Source organism: Physella acuta, unplaced genomic scaffold, assembly GCF_028476545.2.
Source record: "Physella acuta isolate Inbredline_101_S28 unplaced genomic scaffold, ASM2847654v3 ptg000585l, whole genome shotgun sequence".
Lineage (NCBI taxonomy): Eukaryota > Metazoa > Mollusca > Gastropoda > Physidae > Physella > Physella acuta.
This window is the reverse complement of record NW_026732104.1, coordinates 456,441-480,473: the sequence shown is the minus strand read 5'-3', so window position 1 is coordinate 480,473 and position 24,033 is coordinate 456,441. Positions and strand designations below refer to the sequence as shown.

General features: G+C 40.7%; 2 protein-coding genes across 2 annotated transcripts in view; one reads left to right on the top strand and one right to left on the bottom strand.

The window, feature by feature from the left end:
* Positions 1 to 6,575: 6,575 nt before the first annotated feature.
* LOC131947152 (sensorin-A) overlaps positions 6,576 to 24,033 on the bottom strand; it is a 32,299-nt gene continuing 14,841 nt past the window's right edge. The window contains exons 2-4 of the mRNA XM_059308261.1: positions 10,125 to 10,351; positions 9,207 to 9,295; positions 6,576 to 8,213 (exon numbers count right to left, since the gene is read on the bottom strand). Of these exons, the coding sequence (XP_059164244.1) occupies positions 8,179 to 8,213; positions 9,207 to 9,295; positions 10,125 to 10,342 (342 nt within the window). The 5' untranslated portion in view covers positions 10,343 to 10,351 and the 3' untranslated portion in view covers positions 6,576 to 8,178. The remainder of the gene's footprint in view (positions 8,214 to 9,206; positions 9,296 to 10,124; positions 10,352 to 24,033) is intronic.
* On the top strand, positions 11,804 to 12,895 carry LOC131947148 (uncharacterized). Its single transcript, XM_059308256.1, has 2 exons — positions 11,804 to 11,829; positions 12,025 to 12,895. The coding sequence occupies exons 1-2, from the start codon at positions 11,804 to 11,806 to the stop codon at positions 12,893 to 12,895; spliced, it is 897 nt and encodes a 298-aa protein (XP_059164239.1).

Below are 24,033 nucleotides of genomic sequence, written 5' to 3'. Positions count from 1 at the left end.
AGGGTAGGCCTAGCTACTAGTTACAAATCTGATGCAACTGATAACGAACGATAAGCCGAGACGCAGTATTACAGTCTGATGCAACTGATAGCAGGTGGCTTATTAGATCGGAATGATAACAATCTCAAAGCCAACGCGTGCTATTTTGGGAAACGGTACGAGGGGATTCAGACGGCCTGTCAACTTTGATTGATAGGACGCAGATGTTTTATTAAACGGACTGTACGTTAGAACTGCGCAACTAGTAGTCGGAGACATCGAGTACAAGTATCGATTACGGAGGAATACAAGTACGAATACGAGTACGAATACAAGGGATAAATAGGAGGGGACGGCTGAACTCGCCGCTCTTCCCTTTTCGATCGCCCGCTCTCTTCATCGCTCGCTTTAGATCAGTCAGTCTGTGTGACATATCAAGTTGGTTATATTGTGTTAAGAAGGACAATAGACATGTGGATTCAGTTATATGAAGCCTAGTGAGGACTGTTAGGGGTCAGTTGATTCAGACTATTATTGTGAAGCATTCCTGTTGATTCATTGTGTTATATTGAAGCATTTCTTGATTCATGTAATAAAAGGATCAATAGAGAACCTGCATCTTCGAGTATTTCTACTGTAGTCGATGTTGTGTAGCATGAGTGGTTAAACTCGTTACATTTGGCACTACAGGCAAATAGTCTCGTAACATGTGGCGTTGCGAGCAGGGTAACTGTTCGCTCGTCACAATTGGCGTCGTCGGACAGGATGAATTCAACTAGACTTGCCGCTTTAGGCACCCATAGTCAACCTTGTGCATAACTGTGTTTAGTGTGTGTGTGAATTCGGACATTCAGGAACTGTGAAAATTGAGGAACGAGAAAAATTTTTCATACACACACGGTAAGAAAGAACTCTTTTTTTGTTACTTACGGAATAAAATGTCTACTCTGGACGAGAAGCAGACCCATATAGTGGTCCTACCCAGAGAGTCCCACATTAACAAATTTTACGGGGACGGTGATCCAACTTTAACCAACAGGTTCAGTGAAGAGGTCAAAGCGGCCTGGGCCTCGAGAGGCATGTCACCAGAGGAAAGATTAAGACTGCTGATGGGCAGTATAGGAGAGACGGTTAGGGCAGAGGTCAAATGCCACGATAAAACCATCCAATCAGATCCAGATAAGGTGCTGGATCTGATTATGGAGACCTTTGGGGAGAGACGGTCGGGATCGCAACTGCTGGCAGGGTTCGTAGGCTTAAGGCAGAGAATGGCGGAGAGTGTGATGGAGTACTCACACCGGATGAACAGGGCCTTTGATTCGGTAAAGGTCAAAACACCTGACATTGATGTGCGCCTACTGAGGGACCATTTCATCGAGGGGCTAGCAACCCCGATTCTAAGAAGAGAGTTGAAAGAGGAGGTCCACAAAGACCCGCAGTTGACCTTCCTTCAGGTCAGGAACTCAGCGATCCGCAGGTCCGAGGATGAGGACAAATCGAACTGTTCGGTGGACAAAGTCTCTGTGCCTGAACAGAGACAATCCCCACCCACAGGGGCCGACACGATGGAGACCATGATGGCTCAACTGTTGGCCCACCTGGATAAGGTTGACCAAAGATTGGAGAGGTTAGAAAGCAGGTCAACAGCTGAGAATCAGGGCAAAAACGGGACAAAACAGAGACGGGTTGGACGGCCGCGTCCTGCCAAGTCATCACTCCAATGGACGGCCGACGGTCGACCAATTTGCTTGTCCTGTTCACAACCCGGACATATGGCACGGTACTGTCCGGTGAAACGATCGCCCTCTGTACGGCAGGTCAAGGCTACAGAGCGGCGAGGTAATGACTTAGTAAACAAAATGACAAAGAAACACAGTAAGGAGAAAAAGAAAGGTAAAACACAACTAATGGAAAAAATGAACTGTGAAATGAACTGGGATGTTGAAAAGTTTCAAGTGAACAATTTGTTGGTAGAGAAAAATGATGATAAGAAGGAAATTGGTAGACTTAAGAATGAGATCTCAATGTTAACCAGGAAACTGGATAGGGAAAGGTCATGCAAATTAAAAGCACAGGAGAAATGTTCATCTTTAGAGTGTCTGTTATCGGAAGAAGTAAATAAAAATAGTAGACAACAGAACAGTGTTGGCAAACTAGAAGAAATGAAAGAGTCTCAAACAAGACTTGAAGAGAAATTATCCGATATTGAAAAAGAACTTCAAAGTACAGCAAAGTTGGGATCAATCGAACAGAGATGGGCAGCAGAATTGGCACTCTTTGACCTGGAGATAAAATATCGCCCGGGGCGGTCCAACGGCAATGCGGACGCCTTATCAAGGAATCCTTACGAGAGACCGGGCGATGAGGAAGAAACGCTGACAGGAATATGTGAGGTCAGAACGTCAACAGATATCCCTCACGGGGTGCAAGTGATGCAAAACGGGCAGACCGGGGTGGAGCACATATCCACAGAGCCCGGACATATGGACAGTAGTGATTTTAATTGCCTTAATCACAAAAAGATAAGAGATGCCCAGAGAACGGATAGTGGCTTACAACCGCTATTGAAATACGTCCAGGAACAAAAATTCCCAGGAAGAAGGGAAAGAGAACAATTTGGTCGAGAAACAAAGAAAATACTGAGTCAGTGGGACCGTCTCAGTATAGAGGATGGTGTTCTCATGCGGAGAATTCATGACCAAATTGATGGGACAATACACCAGGTGGTGGTGCCTGGACAATTACGAGAAGAAGTGCTAAGGTTGGCACATGACAGGGCAGGACACCAGGGTCAGGACAGGACGCACAAAATTTTACGACGGAGGTGTTACTGGCCCAATATGGAAATGGAGGTCAAACGCCATTGTGAGGCTTGTGTGAGGTGTCAGCATGCGAAAATGCCAGTTGTCAAAATGAGACAGCCATCAGGACACCTACTAGCGACAAAACCACTAGAGATTGTGGCTATGGACTTTACGTCGTTGGAGCAATCATCGGATGGGACGGAACATGTGTTGGTAATGACTGATGTATTCACCAAATGGACTGTGGCGGTGCCCACACGAGATCAGACTGCCAAAACAGTGGCAAAGGTCTTAATAGAACATTGGTTCATCAAATATGGCATACCAAGACAATTACACTCTGACCAAGGAAGGGCTTTCGAGTCAGAAGTAATTAACCAACTGTGCAGCCACTACGGGATCAACAAATCTAGAACAACCACATTTAATCCGAAAGGAAACGGACAGTGTGAACGGTTCAACCGCAGCATGCATGATTTGCTGCGTACTCTAGAACCTGAACAGAAAAAACGTTGGCCTGATTTTCTCCCAGAGTTGGTATATCTATACAACTGCACACCCCATGCCACAACCGGCTTTTCGCCATACATGTTGCTGTTCGGACGGGAGGCTCGACTCCCTCTTGATTTGTTCCTAGGAAAAAAGGAGAGTATGACTGGCTCATACACCGCACTGGAATATGTGAATGAACATATGAGAAGAATTAGAGAAATGTACAGGGTAGTACAGGAAAGACTAGAACATGAAGCACGGCGAAGGGAACCGCCGGTACAGACAAAGGACCCGCCACTCAAACTGAACGACAGGGTATTACTGCGTAGCCACCCGTTAGGCAGAAACAAAATCCACGATCTCTGGGGACAGGAGTTATGGCAAGTCGTGGAGATGCCTAAAGTAGCAGGTGGCCCCTTTAAGATAAGACCCATCGATCACGCCAAACCGGATCGGTGGGCGAATATTGCTCAATTAAAGAAATATTGGAATAGGCAAGAAGAGCAGTTACACACAAGGAAATCCAAGACAATTAGGGAACCGGAAGTTACAACGGAAATTCACATACCCATCCCGGAACCATATCACCATCAACAGAACAACCGCGATACACAAGTGGAGGATAACGGCAACAAAGAGGATCCCGTTCCTTCCAGAAGCAGAGAGACAATAGACCATCAGATAAGTGGTCCGCGGAGAAGTTTGAGAAACAGAAAGAATACGAAATTTTTTGTCAGCAACCATCAAGTCTTTCATGGTCGCGCTGGTATGAGAACAGACGGTTCAAAAAGCTATAAAAGTGAACTGGTGAAGGCACCAAACGAAAAGGGTGGATGTGAATTCTAGAACTGTTTTGTGTCTCAGGAAGATGATGTAGACACAGTTGATATGTGAAATAGGTATAACTGTCAATCGTATACGAATGGGACGACGTGGACAGTGAGTGGAACAATAAAATTTTTTTTACGATTGTGCGATTGACTATGGAGGAGTGCACCTGCCAGGCGTTGTTTGTGGTTGAAAACACACAAAAAAAGGCAGGGGTGGATGTAACTAGGGTAGGCCTAGCTACTAGTTACAAATCTGATGCAACTGATAACGAACGATAAGCCGAGACGCAGTATTACAGTCTGATGCAACTGATAGCAGGTGGCTTATTAGATCGGAATGATAACAATCTCAAAGCCAACGCGTGCTATTTTGGGAAACGGTACGAGGGGATTCAGACGGCCTGTCAACTTTGATTGATAGGACGCAGATGTTTTATTAAACGGACTGTACGTTAGAACTGCGCAACTAGTAGTCGGAGACATCGAGTACAAGTATCGATTACGGAGGAATACAAGTACGAATACGAGTACGAATACAAGGGATAAATAGGAGGGGACGGCTGAACTCGCCGCTCTTCCCTTTTCGATCGCCCGCTCTCTTCATCGCTCGCTTTAGATCAGTCAGTCTGTGTGACATATCAAGTTGGTTATATTGTGTTAAGAAGGACAATAGACATGTGGATTCAGTTATATGAAGCCTAGTGAGGACTGTTAGGGGTCAGTTGATTCAGACTATTATTGTGAAGCATTCCTGTTGATTCATTGTGTTATATTGAAGCATTTCTTGATTCATGTAATAAAAGGATCAATAGAGAACCTGCATCTTCGAGTATTTCTACTGTAGTCGATGTTGTGTAGCATGAGTGGTTAAACTCGTTACATTTGGCACTACAGGCAAATAGTCTCGTAACATGTGGCGTTGCGAGCAGGGTAACTGTTCGCTCGTTACATATATATATATATATATATATATATATATATATATATATATATATATATATATATATATATATATATGTATACATATATTTGCCCAATTATTAGAGACTGAGTTAGTCCTGTTTACTCCAAGTGTAGCATAAGGCTCCCCATTCTAGTGCACGACGTATGACATCGCTAGTTTTGTATAAGGTTTGCGCTCTTCAATTGGAAGGGGAGGGGGGGCACTTGAAATTTTCCGGGGTCGGGGTACACTGGTAAAAGTATATATTTCCTATATAAATTATATTTTATTTGGGGTGGGAGGGGGGTAGTTTTCTACACAGGTCACTCGTTGCGAGCTTTCTTAATTCTTGCACGAAAGTTTTTGTCGTTCAGATCCTAAAACGTGGGTGTTTGTGTTTTAGGTCTAGGGCACATGACACACGCTAGAACTCATGGTGTTTGTGCTTTAGGTCTAGGGCACATGACACACGCTAGAACTCATGGTGTTTGTGTTTTAGGTCTAGGGCACATGGCACACGCTAGAACTCATGGTGTTTGTGCTTTAGGTCTAGGGCACATGACAGACGCTAGAACTCATGGTGTTTGTGTTTTAGGTCTAGGGCACATGACACACGCTAGAACTCATGGTGTTTGTGCTTTAGGTCTAGGGCACATGACAGACGCTAGAACTCATGGTGTTTGTGTTTTAGGTCTAGGGTACATGACAGACGCTAGAACTCATGGTGTTTGTGTTTTAGGTCTAGGGCACATGACACACGCTAGAACTCATGGTGTTTGTGTTTTAGGTCTAGGGTACATGACAGACGCTAGAACTCATGGTGTTTGTGCTTTAGGTCTAGGGCACATGACACACGCTAGAACTCATGGTGTTTGTGTTTTAGGTCTAGGGTACATGACAGACGCTAGAACTCATGGTGTTTGTGTTTTAGGTCTAGGGCACATGACACACGCTAGAACTCATGGTGTTTGTGCTTTAGGTCTAGGGCACATGACACACGCTAGAACTCATGGTGTTTGTGCTTTAGGTCTAGGGCACATGACACACGCTAGAACTCATGGTGTTTGTGTTTTAGGTCTAGGGTACATGACACACGCTAGAACTCATGGTGTTTGTGCTTTAGGTCTAGGGCACATGACACACGCTAGAACTCATGGTGTTTGTGTTTTAGGTCTAGGGCACATGACACACGCTAGAACTCATGGTGTTTGTGCTTTAGGTCTAGGGCACATGACACGCTAGAACTCATGGTGTTTGTGCTTTAGGTCTAGGGCACATGACACACGCTAGAACTCATGGTGTTTGTGCTTTAGGTCTAGGGCACATGACACACGCTAGAACTCATGGTGTTTGTGCTTTAGGTCTAGGGCACATGACACACGCTAGAACTCATGTATTCTTCAAACCCTCAGCTAAAACAAAACACAATTCACACTGACTGGGTGTTGTGCTTTAAGTCTAGGGTACATGACACACACACGCTAGAACTCATGGATTCTTCTTATCCTCAGCCAAAACAAAACACAATTCACACTGACGTCACGAATTTATTTGTGAAACAGGTCATATACAAAGCAACACAACTCTTCTAAAATTCAGTCTAGAAATTTAATTACATATTCTGAGCTTACAGATATCCTCCAATGTAATCTGTGAAGGAGAGGGTCTGATATTTATATTTAAACTATAAAGACATGGAGAAATACTTCAAAATAGAATTTCCTACAAACAGTTTATTGCAGTTGAAGATTTCGAAATAGTTAACCTAATAGATTCCCTATCTATTTATGTTATAATTAGGTTGAACTATTTAGCAAAAATACGCTTACTTGATAATTTAGTTAATATGTGATGATACCTGTAAAATCCGCTAGATTAACGATTTTTATCTTGATTATAAAATATTTCTAAATTGCTTTAATTAAATCAAACTAAAGATATAATAAAATTTTGTTGCGTATTTGCAAATTTAGGGAATTTCTTTAAAAAAAAAGAGATTTGTACTTATGTGTTGGAAGAAATGAGTCATCTGCTTCAGATTTGTTAGAATCAGTCGACAGATTCAGAACTTGACACGAAAAAGATTTAGAGGATTATGTTTAACAAAGTTTGTGATTAGAATTAAACTTAAATTTTAAGAATTAGATGTCGACTTGGCCGCTTCCCATTGTAATATTTTCTGATCGGGTTTAAATATCTGGGCAGTAGTGGTGCAGTAGAGTTGCTCTATGATTCATTGTCTGTATATTTTTAATCGAAATGATTTTTTCCCTCTAATTTAAAAATAATTAAATTTTTTTGCGATATATTTTTAGTGATCAAATATTTAGAGATTGTTCCTCTTGTCAGTTCACCAATAGCAAGGTTGGATGTAGTCAGCGAAATCATCCCCAATGTAGCTGTTAAGGTTCCGATTCGATTATAAGCTTCCGTTTATTAGTCTGACTAAAAAGTGCATATATACTTTTATTTAAAATCTTCTGTTGTTGTAAAACAAATCGAAGAGAATACCGATAATTCCCATGATTTCAGTAATTCTGTAATCATTTGAATTTATAAGAAAAACATAACCATAGTGTAAATTCTGAAGGGCGTCCTTATTATTTGTGGGGTGTGGTTTATTAAAATTGTTCTTTGGAATCAAGGTAAAATATACATATTTTAAATATATTGTTTAAATTACAATTTTTGGTATTCTTAAAAGAAAAACAAAGAAAAGCCTAATTGACAATTTAGATGTTATTTTTCAAAGTCTCTATAGCAGTACGAAATATAAAGTTATTTCCCCTGAAAATATAAAATTCAGAGTTCTCCTTCTTAAAGGCTTACCAGGCTAGTGTGATATGATGTTGTTTATTTATTTTCACAAAAAAAATCTAGAATCACAAGTAGTGTTTTAAACGACGTTTTTTTTTAAACAAACAAAAAAAAACCATTATTTCTTAATGCAATGATGCTGAGTTGAAGAAAGATAATAGCTTTGTTAAGTTTCAGTGGAGCAAAATTAGTCATTGGTTGGCTGGTGTTACGTAAGTTTTATTTTTAGCTTCTCTAAGCCTCAAGGTCACTTGTCTTGGTATCGTCCCATTTGCCTGAAGACCCCACATGACCTCCGACAACCAATCACAAATCACATCAATTCAGAAAGTGTCACGAAACCATCATCTGTTTAGAGGATAAGAAAATACATTTATGATTGGCCTATAGACACTGGGCTAGCTAAGTGCAAGGTATGTTTGTTTTGGTTCTAAAAATAAACTAATTGTATTGGCCCAGAAGTCTGTGAGGGACCCAATCAACAGTGACGACATTGACTAAAATCGAGTTTTGTCCATGTCGTCTCCTGGCTAGCCCCCCCCCCCCCCCCTCACTCACTCACTTCCCATCACGTGACTTTTATTTTAACGCATCGCATTTTTAGTGTTGAATAACAAATTTATAAAAATGATTAAAAACCAATATTTCGACGGCCATGGAACGACGTGGTCAAATGGTAGAGCGGTCGACTGCTAACCAAGAATTCTTGGGTTCGGATCCCTGGTTAGAGTCGTAGCACATCCATGAGTCCACTCAACCATGATGGGTACCTGCATTACATTAGTGAGAATAAAGCCGGCTGGGCATAGTGCTGACCACGCTAATCTTTCATATGCCGAGCTAACATAAACAGGTGAACTCTACTTCGCCTGGCCTAAGGACTGCCAGGTTCGAATATTTTATTTCGCCAGACATTGCAATTTAGGGTACTAACATGTTGTGTTAGACGTAAAATATATACCCCTGTTTTTTGTTAGCGCTTGCTAGTACAATAGATTTAAATTACATGACACAATCTATCCCATGCAAAGTTACATAGCCCTTTATAGGCTTTACGTCTATTTTTGTAGGGAAATCAAATGTTATATGATCATTTAAAATATATAATTAGAAAACAAAAAAACCCATAGCCCTCTTGTTTATATGAAATGTGCAACATCCCGTAGATGACAATTCTAAACTACACCAGCCCTACACGAATATCTTTCAATTTGTGGCTTTGTCGAGTTGGAACATTCTGGACAACAAACCGCTAAGGTTATCGCCCTTTAACAGAAAGCTAACACGGTTTTGTCCCCGCCACATACATTATGTATCAAACAATAAAAAAACATGACTGACCATTTTTGTCCAATATCGTTAGCAGCTCCGACAACATCTCTGGGTTTTTAAAAAGTAAAGCCTCCAATGCTTGTTTCGTTTGCATCTCTCTGAAACAATTATTTGAAGATGTTTGTTCATACAAAAACAAAAGAAGGGAAGATTATGGCGGTCTGGTTCAATGGTAATATTGTGTTGTAGCTCAGCTAGAGAATTGGTACAATGGTAATAGTGTGTTGTAGCTCAGCTAGAGAATTGGTATAATGGTAATAGTTAAGGGTAACTTGCAATTGACTTGGTTCAATGGTAATAGTGAAGGGTAACTCAGCTAATGATTTGGTAAAATGGTAATACTGTGTGATAGCTCAGCTAGTGACTTGGTATAATGGTAATGGTGAAGGGTAACTCAGCTACTGATTTGGTACAATGGTAATGGTGAAGGGTAACTCAGCTAGTGACTTGGTATAATGGTAATGGTGAAGGGTTACTCAGCTACTGACTTGGTAAAATAGTAATACTGTGTGATAGCTCAGCTAGAGACTTAGTATAATGGTAATAGTGAAGGGTAAATCAGCTAACCTTGGTACAATGGTAATAGTGAAGGGTAACTCAGCTAAACTTGCTACAATGGTAACTCGGCTAGTGGTGAAGAGTAACTCAACTAGTGACTTGGTACAATGCTAATAGTGAAGGGTAACAGCTCAGCTAGTGACTTAGTACAATATGTAGCTCAGCTACCCTTGGTATAATGGTAACTCGGCTAATGATTTGGTTATATTGAAGGTAACAGTGAATGGTAAGTCAGCTACTGACTTTGTACAATGGTAATAGTACAGGGTAAGTCAACTAATGACTTGGTACAATGGTACTCATGTGTAATAACTCAACTACCGACTTGGTACAATGGTAATAGAAAAGGGTATCACAACTGGTACTAACCTGGATATAACATCAAACAGATTGGTTGAAATCATGTCCGCCCCTCCCCTCTTGCCGAACATGTAGCCACCCACCCGGTACCTAGCCCGGGGGGAGCGGAGGGTCTCTCGCTTCTCCAGGCCCGCGGGTCCGGCCATGACTTGTTGAGACAACAAACAGAGCGTGACGACACTGACTAGGAGGAAGGTTATCACGTGACTGATTGTGGTGGCACTCATCTTTAGGAACTGTGGACACAACAGTTGTTGGTATAGGGGCAGCACACACAACAGTTGTTGGTATAGGGGCAGCACACACAACAGTTGTTGGTATAGGGCAGCACACACAATAGTTGTTGGTATAGGGGCAGCACACACAACAGTTGTTGGTATAGGGGCAGCACACACAACAGTTGTTGGTATAGGGGCAGCACACACAACAGTTGTTGGCATAGGGGCAGCACACAGAACAGTTGTTGGTATAGGGGCAGCACACACAACAGTTGTTGGCATAGGGGCAGCACACACAACAGTTGTTGGTATAGGGGCAGCACACACAACAGTTGTTGGCATAGGGGCAGCACACAGAACAGTTGTTGGTATAGGGGCAGCACACAGAACAGTTGTTGGTATAGGGGCAGCACACACAACAGTTGTTGGTATAGGGCAGCACACACAACAGTTGTTGGTATAGGGGCAGCACACACAACAGTTGTTGGTATAGGGGCAGCACACACAACAGTTGTTGGTATAGGGCAGCACACACAACAGTTGTTGGTATAGGGGCAGCACACACAACAGTTGTTGGTATAGGGGCAGCACACACAACAGTTGTTGGTATAGGGGCAGCACACACAACAGTTGTTGGTATAGGGGCAGCACACACAACAGTTGTTGGTATAGGGGCAGCACACAGAACAGTTGTTGGTATAGGGGCAGCACACACAACAGTTGTTGGTATAGGGCAGCACACACAACAGTTGTTGGTATAGGGGCAGCACACACAACAGTTGTTGGTATAGGGGCAGCACACACAACAGTTGTTGGCATAGGGGCAGCACACAGAACAGTTGTTGGTATAGGGGCAGCACACACAACAGTTGTTGGTATAGGGGCAGCACACACAACAGTTGTTGGTATAGGAGCAGATATTTACATCCACACACAACAGTTGTTGGTATAGGAGCAGATATTTACATCCACACACAACAGTTGTTGGTATAGGGGCAGCACGCAGAACAGTTGTTGGTATAGGGGCAGATATGTACGACATGCACACAGAATAGTTGTTGGTATAGGGGCAGCACACGCAACAGTTGTTGGTATAGGGGCAGCACACACAACAGTTGTTGGTATAGGGGCAGATATTTATGACGTCTACACACAATAGTTGTTGGTATAGGGGCAGCACACAGAACAGGTGTTGGTATAGGGGCAGATATTTACATCGACACAGAACAGTTGTTGATATAGGGGCAGATATTTATGACATCCACACAGAACAGTTGTTGATATAGGGGCAGATATTTACGACATCCACACAGAACAGTTGTTGGTATAGGGGCAGATATTTACGACATCCACACAGAACAGTTGTTGGTATAGGGGCAGATATTTACGACATCCACACAGAACAGTTGTTGGTATAGGGGCAGATATTTACGACATCCACACAGAACAGTTGTTGGTATAGGGGAAGACATGTACGACATCCACACAGAACAGTTGTTGGTATAGGAGCAGATATTTACGACATCCACACACAACAGTTGTTGGTATAGGGGCAGATATTTACGACATCCACACAGAACAGTTGTTGGTATAGGGGCAGATATTTACGATATTCACACAGAACAGTTGTTGGTATAGGGGCAGATATTTAAAAAAAATTAAATCGTCTACCTCCTACGACCCTCCCTCAGTCTCCAAAAGGACGTCCCAAATACTATAACAGTGGTCCCAAATACTATAACAGTGGTCCCAAAAAGTATAGCAGTGGTCCCAAATACTATAACAGTGGTCCCAAAAAGTATAGCAGTGGTCCCAAAAAGTATAACAGTGGTCCCAAAAAGTATAGCAGTGGTCCCAAATACTATAACAGTGGTCCCAAAAAGTATAGCAGTGGTCCCAAAAAGTATAACAGTGGTCCCAAAAAGTATAGCAGTGGTCCCAAATACTATAACAGTGGTCCCAAAAAGTATAACAGTGGTCCCAAAAAGTATAACAGTGGTCCCAAATACTATAACAGCGGTCCCAAAAAGTATAGCAGTGGTCCCAAAAACTATAACAGTGGTCCCAAAAAGTATAACAGTGGTCCCAAAAAGTATAACAGTGGTCCCAAATACTATAACAGCGGTCCCAAAAAGTATAGCAGTGGTCCCAAAAACTATAACAGTGGTCCCAAAAAGTATAACAGTGGTTCCAAAAACTATAACAGTGGTCCCAAAAACTATAACAGTGGTCCCAAAAAGTATAGCAGTGGTCCCAAAAAGTATAACAGTGGTCCCAAAAAGTATAACAGTGGTCCCAAAAACTATAACAGTGGTCCCAAAAAGTATAACAGTGGTCCCAAAAAGTATAACAGTGGTCCCAAAAAGTATAACAGTGGTCCCAAAAACTATAACAGTGGTCCCACAAAGTATAACAGTGGTCCCAAAAACTATTACAGTGGTCCCAAAAAGTATAACAGTGGTCCCAAAAACTATAACAGTGGTCCCAAAAACTATAACAGTGGTCCCAAAAACTAATTATTTATGGAAAAGTTTGTTTTATAATATTACAAACATAATCTAGAATGTAATAAATAATTTTTGTGGACAGAATTCTTAGGTATCCTTCCTCTTATTAGTGATTACACATTCGCTTTTTACTTATCCTAGCGAGTATTTTTACGTTCTCTTATATGAAGACGATGAAGACCTTCTATAGATATATGATGAAAGTGGTTAGGACCTATAGACCTAGTGTGACAATGAAAGCGATGAAGACCTATTGACCAGGATGACATTGATAGTGATAAATACATTCTATAAATGTACGATGTCAATGAAAGTTATGAAGTCGTAGAGACCTAGGATAAAAGTAACGAAGACTTACTATAGACCTATGATGACATTGAAAGTGATAAAGACCTAATGAAGAGATACTGATCTTCTTCTGCTTAAGAGTCGTAATGCTAGCGATGCAGAGTTCTTTAGATCTAGCTGGACATAACACGTGACTAGCTGGACAGAACACATGACCTCCGTAAGACTTAGAGTCGTAATGTTAGCGATGTAGAGTTCTTTAGATCTCGCTGTACAGAACATATGACTAGCTGGACAGAACACATGACTAGCTGGACAGAACACGTGACCTCCGTAAGACTTAGAGTCGTGATGCTAGCGATGTAGAGTTCTTTAGATCTAGCTGGACAGAACAAATGACCTCCGCTAGCTGGACAGAACACATGACTAGCTGGACAGAACACATGACTAGCTGGACAGAACACATGACTAGCTGGACAGAACACATGACTAGCTGGACAGAACACATGACTAGCTGGACAGAACACATGACTAGCTGGACAGAACACATGACTAGCTGGACAGAACACATGACTAGCTGGACAGAACACATGACTAGCTGGACAGAACACATGACTAGCTGGACAGAACACATGACTAGCTGGACAGAACACATGACTAGCTGGACAGAACACACGACTAGCTGGACAGAACACATGACTAGCTGGACAGAACACATGACTAGCTGGACAGAACACATGACTAGCTGGACAGAACACATGACCTCCGTAAGACTTGCAGTGACGAAATTCACCTGACGCCTAACCTCACGGGACAGATGTAATCATGGTCGTCTTGTAGGTCCGCGTAGATTGAGACGATTTACGTGGACATTTTTTGTGGACTTTTTTTTTTTACATACTCCAGCTCCAGACGAAGGAAAAACGATAGACGTAGATGAAGAAATTGATTGTTTCGTTTACGTGTGTTTTTCGGAAATAAAGTTAAAGTTTTGTTTGTGTGGTGGTTAGATCTAAAGGTAGGCGATGGCGTCAATTAGACTTCAAAGGGGAAGTTAATGATGATTCGACAGAGAGATTTTGGGGAAAAGGATTTGTTAAGAAGTTTTTCTGTCCGATTTTCGATATATTTCACAGCCTTTGTATTCTAGTGGTACAAGTATGTACAAAGTACGTAGGCCTACTTTAAAAAAAGGAGTATATAAATATAATGTCAAAATAGATTTGAAATAAATAAAATGATAATGTCCGCTTAATACATTGGTCTGAAAATAAAGATGAGACTAGTTGATGGTAATATAGACAGTCTTGGCGGCAAAATGGGTAGAAACAAATTAAAAAGCTCAATTTAAAGTGAAGTATTAAATTACACACATTCGAAGTTAAGAAAATAAACGGCTACAAGGCTGTACACGATGTTTAAACTGTTTTCTCCATCCATTGGGTAGTACTAAAATATAAACTGTTACGGAATAGTTACCAGCATGAATAAGTATAACTTATATATAATTGGGGGGGGGGGCGCAAAACTTATAGCTAGCCCCGGGCGCCAGAATGGGATGCTACATCACCGACACAGTTACTGGTATTGCTACACCACCGGCACAGTTACTGGTATTGCTATGCTCTTACCTTGACCCTTATCTTAGTCCGACCCTAACCGTAGCCATAGGCATTAATTTAACCCGACACAGTGGCGTAGCGAGGTCGGGTGTCACCCGGTGCGGCACTTAATGGTGTCACCCCCCCAGAGGCGTTGCGACCCTTCCCGGGGACAAACTTTCAAGTTTTCGATTTGCACCCCCCCTCTCAAACTTTCGATTTGCACCCCCCCCCTCCTCAAGTTTTCGATTTGCGCCCCACATCAAGTTTTTCTCTATATATTTTGCTATTTTTTGCCTTGGTGTCACCCTCCTAAATGGTGTCACCTGGTGCGGTCCGCACCCCCGCCCCCCCCCCCTCGCTACGCCCCTGACCCGACACACCCTTTACCTTGACCATAACTCTCAACACAATCCTAATCCCAACACTAATCTTATACCAAAATCGTAATCAATGTGCTAATCCCAATATTCAGCCTGACGTTATGTTGAAACAAGCAGAAAAAAAATGTACAGGATACTGCGATACCAAGGGATATGATAGACAATTAGGGTTTGTAAGGATCGATGTCTGATCATGTGAATAATCGATTATTAGGTAACAAAATATTACTTGATGAAAGTGATTGCAGAAAATTTTAACTCTAAAATTCGCGAACCAGCAACCCACGAATGTACACAGTTTGTTGGTTCTTTGCGTGATTTTGTGTTGTTGATTGTTAATGTACGTTCACCAATGAACAGTAGTTATACAGTACTGGTGGTAACTCTTAGAGTACTCACGCTAGATCTACCTGTCGTGACGTTAACAGTGCTGGCTGTAATCACATTGAGCACGCAGACAAGAAACACGACGTGTAAAGAACTTCTGAACAGGTTGGGTGTTAGAAGAAAGCGATTTTGTGAATCGGTTGGTTAATAGCCATGAAACAGCCGGACGCATAAGAAAAACGTAAAATTCAAAAGCACACAGACGCAAATGCATGCATGTATGCAGAGGTGTAGCGACCCTTCCCGGCGCCCGGGCACAAATTTTCAATTTAGCGCCTCCACACGGGATCAACCTTTCAATTTTTGATTTGCACCCCCCCCTCATATATTTTTTTATATTTATAAAGCAAAAATGCAGCTAAAGTAATATTTTAATTTGTTTTTCCAGCCCGGGGACATATGTACCCCTGCCCCCCCCCCCTTCGTTACGCTTCGTTACGTTATGCATGTATGCATACATATAACACAAACACAATGTATTGTGGATACTACAACATACATACAACTGCACACAAATAAAAGCATAATATCACATAAAACAAGTAAGTTTGTTTTCTCCATTCAAAGGACGTTATTAACTCATTACATAATTCAAATCCGCCATATTTAATGTATACATTTTTGTTACATTTATGCTTAAGATCTGCTTTAGTCAAAATGTACACTTTTGCGTGTTGTTTAAAATTAATTTTAAAAACTATATTCAAGCGGCTTTGACATCTACTATTTGCTAATTTTATTTCACGCGGTGACATATTTAAGACGATTACGTAATTAGGTGATGACACGGCACTCAGACATGCAGTCAAATATGACGTAATCCAGACAGCTGGTGACGTTAACGGCTTAAAGTATATTTGGCCGTGTGTGTGGTGGTGGCATTATGCGGCTGTGGTAGGCATTGGCGTCGCTAGGTAGGGTGTCAACCGGTGCGGCGCTTCATGGTTTCATGGTGTCAGGGTGTCACCCCCCTCAAGAATATATAAAATATTATATATATATATATATATATATATATATATATATATATATATATATATATATATATATACATATATATATATATATATATGAGTGTGTGTGTATGTGTGTGTGTATGCATGCATGTATTTCACCTCCCACCGGTAATAGTTTTAATTTGTACACACTTAATAGTAACGATGCTTATCTTAGTCGGTAATGAATACAGCTGGATGTAGTATTGTTTTCTCTATAGTTAGCAAATTTACGTCATGGTATCACCCCTTCCCCTTGTCGAGATTGACGGTATTGTCAATTTGATTTGTAGGCTCCACTTAAAATATTGATTGTTTTACCTTAATTAATCATTAATTGAACTGACAAAAAGCATTTTTTCTTCTGTAAATTTTGCAATTTTTTTGCCTTGGAGTCACCCGATGCGGTCCGCACCCCCTAGCTCCCCATCGCGACGCCTCTGACGGTAGGTTCAAGAGTGAGTATGTCGCAAAATGGGGTTAGAGAGTAGACACGCTGTATACAAGTATGAAGCCAGTTGTAAAGCATGGGAGAAATACATTCTTGGTACAGAGGTAAGGGGTCGAAGTTCAAGTTATATTTACATGTCGGATCAATCTACAGAGTTTTTATTAAAAAAGTTATTTTTGCAGCTAAATTACTTAGCTTATATTATATAATTTTGTTTTCATTAATATTTGGCCGGCTAACATAACAAAACTGTTATCTAACTAACTTATAGTTCTTTTCCTATTTCATCTGTTAAAAAAAACAGATGCAAAGTAAATTTGATGAAATCAAGTAGTAAGGCCGTCATTGTCTCTTTAATAACATGTACGTTAGATGTTATTTTTCATCTAAAAATAGACTGACTGCACGTGACAGCAGCATCCATGACTAATGAATGGACATCAACATGCAGCTGTAGGTAAGCCAATAGCATGGATTCATGACGTCAAAATATCAAAATAATATAATAACCAAATATCATGACGTCAATACACCTACACACGAACCACCAAAAAACAAGATGACGGTACCAACATGTTTTTTTATGATGTCACCAATGTAGGTGAGGTCTGCAGACGTCCCTCGACGCCATCACCATACGGAACGGAACATGCTGAATCACAGACAGCAAAGGAAACCGTGATCTACTCCACTCACACTCTGGGCGACCGGCCCGTGAGGTAGGTCTCAAAACTTGGCATAAACAGACGGACAGGGTGATGGGTGGAGGCTATGGGTAGGTGTTTAACTTCGGCGAGCAGGTCGGTTTTTTAATAGAGGTAAACATGTTTATGTCCAACACGTTGACCCAGATGGGAATACCTGCGTACATGGTTGGTCAATCAAATTGTAGTTGTACAAATATTTAGAACAAAAAGTAATATTGTTCCGTAGTCTAATAGACCTTTGGGTGATTGCGCAGGGAAAATCCAAGTTCAAAGCTTGGGCCCTAAGTTGAGAAGAGCCAGTTGTTGTCCACGTATCAGCCCCCCCCCCCCTCTCTCCTTACAGTAGATGGAACCAATAGACAGGAATTTACCTGTACAGCTTGGAATCAGCAGTGTCGAAGGAGCTGCCGAAAGGAACGCAGAGTTGGTAATGCTATTGCCTAAGGGGCGATACTCCTGTTTGATTATAGAGTTTTCTCCCCTAGATGTGTTGCTGTCCCCCAGCTGACGGGTTAGCAAACATGTGCTTATCCACCCGACCACTTCGATCCCATAACAAACAGCATACAAACACACACATTCATGGAAACGATAATTTTATATTTATCATCTACGTCGTTAGGTCCACTAACTACCTCAACATAACGTAATGTAAACGAAATCAACCTAACCTAGCCTAAACTGACTCAACAGAAAATAAGCTAAACAAACTTAACAAAACCTATCATAAACTAACTTAACAAAACCTATCATAAACTAACTTAACAAAACCTATCATAAACTAACTTAACAAAACATACCATAAACTAACTTAACAAAACCTATCATAAACTAACTTAACAAAACCTATCATAAACTAACTTAACAAAACCTACCATAAACTAATTCCACCTAATCTGACACCACCTAACCTAACTTACATTAACTCCACCCAACCTAATCTGCATCCACCTAACCTAACTTACATTAACTCCACCTAAACTAATCTGCCTACACCTAACCTAACTTATTTAACTCCATATAACCTAACATAAACTGAATCCAGTTAACCTAACCTATATTGACTGCACCAAATCTAACTCATATCAACTCAACCCAATAGTCCTAACTCACCCCAAAACACCAAAGTTATCAAGCTATTCTCGTAAACATACAATTGAGGCTGTCTACTCTTGGCATCCAATGCATGAACATTCAAACTGAACTACACAGAATTTTTAACAAACATTCTGGTCTGAGGTTATCGATATGCCTTCTACTCCACAAGGAGCGATTGTTTCATCATTAAAAAAATGTGTATAAACCTTCTATGAATCTGTTGAAGGCTCTATCCCTAGTGAAGTTAGTTGACTTGTACTGTTAGTTGTTAACTAAATGCCTAGTGTAGGATGAAGTCGGCTTATTTAAATGCTCAATGCTGTTGTCTGTCCACTAAAAGGTAAAGGTCAGTGTGTTTTTGCTGGTCAAGCTGGCCATAATATCGGGGGAGTTCCACCACGCACGTGATTTGCCTACATTGGTGAGCCAATCAGAAAGAAGGGGAAAAAACAAGGAAGGGGAACAACTCTAAAGCAGATGTCTTTTTTCTTAAGTTTATTTGTGGACACTTCCGGTCAGCTAGGTTTACTCTGCAATTCTAATTCACTAGCATTTAAAAAGTTTTGTCTTTAAAAAAGCTCAATGATATTAAGTATCAATTGAAAAAGAAAAAAAGGAGAAAATAAGAAAAAGCTATCTTTTAGCATGACTAACTACAAAAATTAAAAATATAAAAGCTTGTCTTTTGCATGATGTGTTGTTCGACAAAACAGTCGTAGTTTAGCAAAATAAATTACATTTAATGACAGAATTTTAAAAAAAATTATTTCTTTATATTTAGAAGATTTGTATTAGATCTATGTATAAGTAAACCATCTTAAATTAATGAAAGCAGGCTACAATAAGTAAGAAAGAAATATTACTATTGTAAATCTGTATCAGTCCTCACAAGCCGATGATGAAAACTGTAACACTAAAGCGAACACACAACTGACGCTATAAATTACGTGTCTGAGGCAAAAAAAAAAAAAAGAAAGAAAGAAGGAAAAAAAAATTAATGACAGAAGAGGCTGTTTATATTAGAAATAGCGTTGCGTTTAATACTTTAAGCGTGACAGTTTGGCAGAAGAAATTTAAAAAATCAACCACATATACCGTCTACCCGAATCCCGCACCCCGGATTCCATCAGCCCGGATCCCACATCCCGGATACTCATAGCCTGGTTCCCGCATCCCGGATCCCGCACTCCGGATACCGTTAGCCTAAGAACGAGGACGTATTTCCTAACGCAGAAATTTGAACTAACTGCTTCTGAAATGTATGATGTTCTTCGATAACCAGTGCCCGAATTAATCCACTTAATCTTTAATCTGTGCCTGGACATGATATCTCGGTAATATCGAGATTGTTTTTGATGAGTAGACCGACCAATGGTTGGTATTACACTACGAGGAGTCGCTAACTACTGTGCAATGTAAGAGGGAATGTGATTGGTTGATTCTATTTATAAAAATGACGATGGTTTGTTTAATAGTAAAGTCGATATTCTGGATTCCAAAAATATATAGGCCTACATTTTTTAATATAATTAAGTCAAATATTTAGAGCTAGTTTGCTAAGATATATTATCGTGAGTCACCCAAAAAGGCGCCATGAATTATTCTTAGTGTATTTACCCGTTTCACCATTGGTCAGTCGTCACGCAAAAATGGCGGACCTCCATCAACAGAAAGGACGCTAGAAAGTTCTTCAACCCCTACGCGAGTAGTCTTATTTAAGGAATATTCAGTATATATTCAGTATATATCAAAAAGATGATTAGCAAAGTTAGTTCATTTTTCCTATGCAGAGCTGGCTATGTTAGCATCTAAGGCGTTGAAGGGATGTTTATTGCAAGGGTAGTTATGTTAGCATCTAAGGTAGTGAAGTATTTTCACTAATATGGTAGTGATGATAGTAAGGTAGTTTAGCAATGTTCACCTCTACGGTAGTGACTGTGACTTCTACACTAGTGATGATCACAGCCTTAATTGTAGATCGATACCACATTTGTCAACTTGTAAAAAGCCAACCGGCTTCGATCCGAGTACGACTACACGACGCCATGTTTGTGGACTACGTCAGAAATCCCCAGCGGGGAGTTTGTGGGAGTAGCGTCCCTTTGTACCGACCGCCGCGACTGGTCCCTGTAGATCCCACAGAGAGAGGGATCCCTGTGTTGCGGTGACCGACCCCTCCCCTATGTTTGATCTGACGGGGATTCATTGTTTTCTATTTCCGGTTAGACAGATATATCCTTATCGTTTAGTGATTGGTCGCACGGAACTGGAGCGAGCAGTAAACAATGGCTTCCATCTAGGCCGGGAGGAGATGGGACTTTAAGTAATTTTAGAACCACTTTGGTTCACGTTCTTTGTGTTGGGTTGAAGAAGGTTTTTTTGTACCGATTGACATTAGAATGGTAGTTGTGGTTAAATAAAGTGAGATGAGATTGGGATGTATCCGATTTTGTACACAAACACGGTAAAGTTTAGAGTTAACGCTTGTATGTACATTGCTCTTGAATTTTTTGTTTTTATAATCTGAAAAAACAATATACATGTGGATAGTTTTTTTTCAGGTATCTCTCCGTGGGGTGTGGGGGCGCAGGAAGAATTGGTCCTGATAATTAATATAGGCTTAAGCTTTAATTTGGGAAGGGAATTTATCTGAGGTGAAAGATATTCTTTTCAAACCCTCTAAACTAGATTTGGTTTTAGAAAAAAAAGTTTTTTTTTCATTTTGGTGATTTTAAATTACTGAGTTCTATCTTTTAACGTAGCAGGCGTGATCCAGCGGTAGAGAGCTAGAATGCTAACCCGACAGTTTTGAGTTCGAATCCGGGTGCAAGTTAGTAGAATGTCCCGCAGTCCACTCAGCACTGATCATACTATCCTTTCATATGCCGAGTTTCTCTGAAACAGAAAACTCTACTTCATCTGCCCTTTGCGTTTTGGGCACGAACCGGAAAAGAGGATGATTCTTTTACGACTTCAGTACGTAAAGGTCAGCTTGACCTTGAGACGAAGACCTGTACTTAATATTGTCCGGGTCGACTAGCGAGTGACCTCACGACTGACCTCTCCAAACTTTTACAGTATAATGCCATCAAGTTACTAAACTAACGGGGCATCAAGATTCATGTAAGATTTATCCTGACAGGCGAAAAAATGTGCCCTGGTTAATGCCAAGAATCGTAATCACTACACGGTATTGGGAGAGGCAGACTTGTTTCTGCTCTGTTAGGTCCGCGATGTGGCATCAAAGCTGACAGTTGACCAGTAGGATATAACTAGAAGGTACTGGATATTATTGGATGCAGCTGGGGATATTATTGGAAACATTAGGTTGAACTTAGAGCGTTTTAAGCGGACGAAAATAATTCTGATGTCATGCTTGGCCACAGTGTTTATTTTTAGGAATTTTAAGTTAATCCGGTACGACTTAATGGAATTTGTTTTTGGCACTGTCGCTTTTGGATTTAAGTTAGTTTGACATAACCATGACCATAATAATGTCATTGGCCAAAATTGGTACAAATTAGTGCAGCCTTTATCAAGAAAATCATAACCAGCATTTTACAGTATTCTAATATTCTAAATACCTGAGTACATAATGATTGGATGTCTATCTATCTGTCTAGTTTTTTTCTGTTGGTGTAGGTTTTTAGTCTAATCTGTTACTAATTTAGACTAAATTATAATGCAGTAATTTTGTTTAAAATCCTGATAAGTTTATTTTCAACAACAACGTGAGAATATTTCAATTTTAATTAAATGTGACGGTGTGGCGATAGTGAGCTAGACTGCTAACCCAAAAGTTTCGAGTTCGAATCCGGGTTCAAGTCAGTAGAACGTCCCTGAGTCTACCCAGCTCTGACGAGTACCTAATTCACGTTAGGAAAAACGAAAACGGTTGGGCATAGTGTTGACCACACTATCCCTTCACGTGCCGTGAACAAATGAACTCTACTTCATCTGTCCGATATGTCTTGGGCACGAACGGGAAAAGATGAGGACGAATTTAATTAGAAATTAAATTAGTCATAAAAAATTAATTGATAGACTATTATTGTATGCAAAAATAGGAAGGGAGATAACATGGTTCGATGGAGACGATCACTCTATCTGTCATGGCAGATGGTTGTCACACATGAAAGCCATGCACGGACTTTAAGCAATGTATATGTAATACATCTGTCAAAAATAATTTAAAAAACCCCCAAAAAAAACCTCATTGGCTAAAAAATGACCAATCGGGATTCAACCAGTCATGAAATGTGCGCGCGCATCGTTGTGCTGCATATCCTTGTTAAATGAGAGCCGCGTTGCCGATAAACAATAAAAGGGAAATAAACACGTGATTAAAAAGTTTCACCTCACGACCCCTCTATACAGACACGAAACAAAAAAAAAGGAACAAGCGAATTGTAGGGGTTATAAAGTGGATCTGAAACCGGGGAACTGATTCCCTGTTATTGTTCCCTGAAGTACTATAAGCGCTGAGTAAACAGATGAATGCAAGCTGGTAGTCAGAACATGCAAACGCACGTTTTGGTACTTCACAAAGGCGACCCCTGGGGGGTTGCTATAGTGTGGGGAATAATGAGAAAGGTCTGGGGCACCCATGGTACGCCCATGGAGGCGTCAGTGTGGGTGGGGGATAAAATGTGGGGTTTTGTGAATGTGATGAATGCGTTTTGTATGGTATGTGAATTGGTTTATGAATGGTGTGTTGGGTGTATGCATAGTGTGTCGGATATGTTGCAACATGTTTGTGTCTGTGTATGTTAGGAGTATGCTTATGTATAGGATGCCCATGTGTTTGTATATTGAAAAATGGTTATTGCATAGTGTGTCTGGTATGTTGCAGCATGTTGGTGCATAAGTCTGTCTGTGTATGTTAATATATGTTTATGTATGGTGTGTCAGTGTGGTGGATATGTTACTTGTCACTTTGTATTTGTTGGGTTAGTCTTGTTTTCCCATAGGGTTTATAAGCTAAACTAACAATCGGCTCTCAGCTGACCGTTTGACGTAGTATGTGTAGGTCTGAAACACCGGTGTTGCACAAGCTAAAGATACGTTGAGGATCATATAAGGTGATTTGGGAGATCATATCTGGTATTTTTTCTTAACAGATGGTCCATGGGCAGTAAAAGTAGAGTCAGGGACCATAATAGTAGATTAACTCCCCTCTGTGCACTCTCCTGACTAGAAAGGGTACTGATAGCACTCCAGCATTAAGCAGAAGTTAATTTTTCGTTACTACGGAGCACTGCTATTTTACTCAAGCATTACACA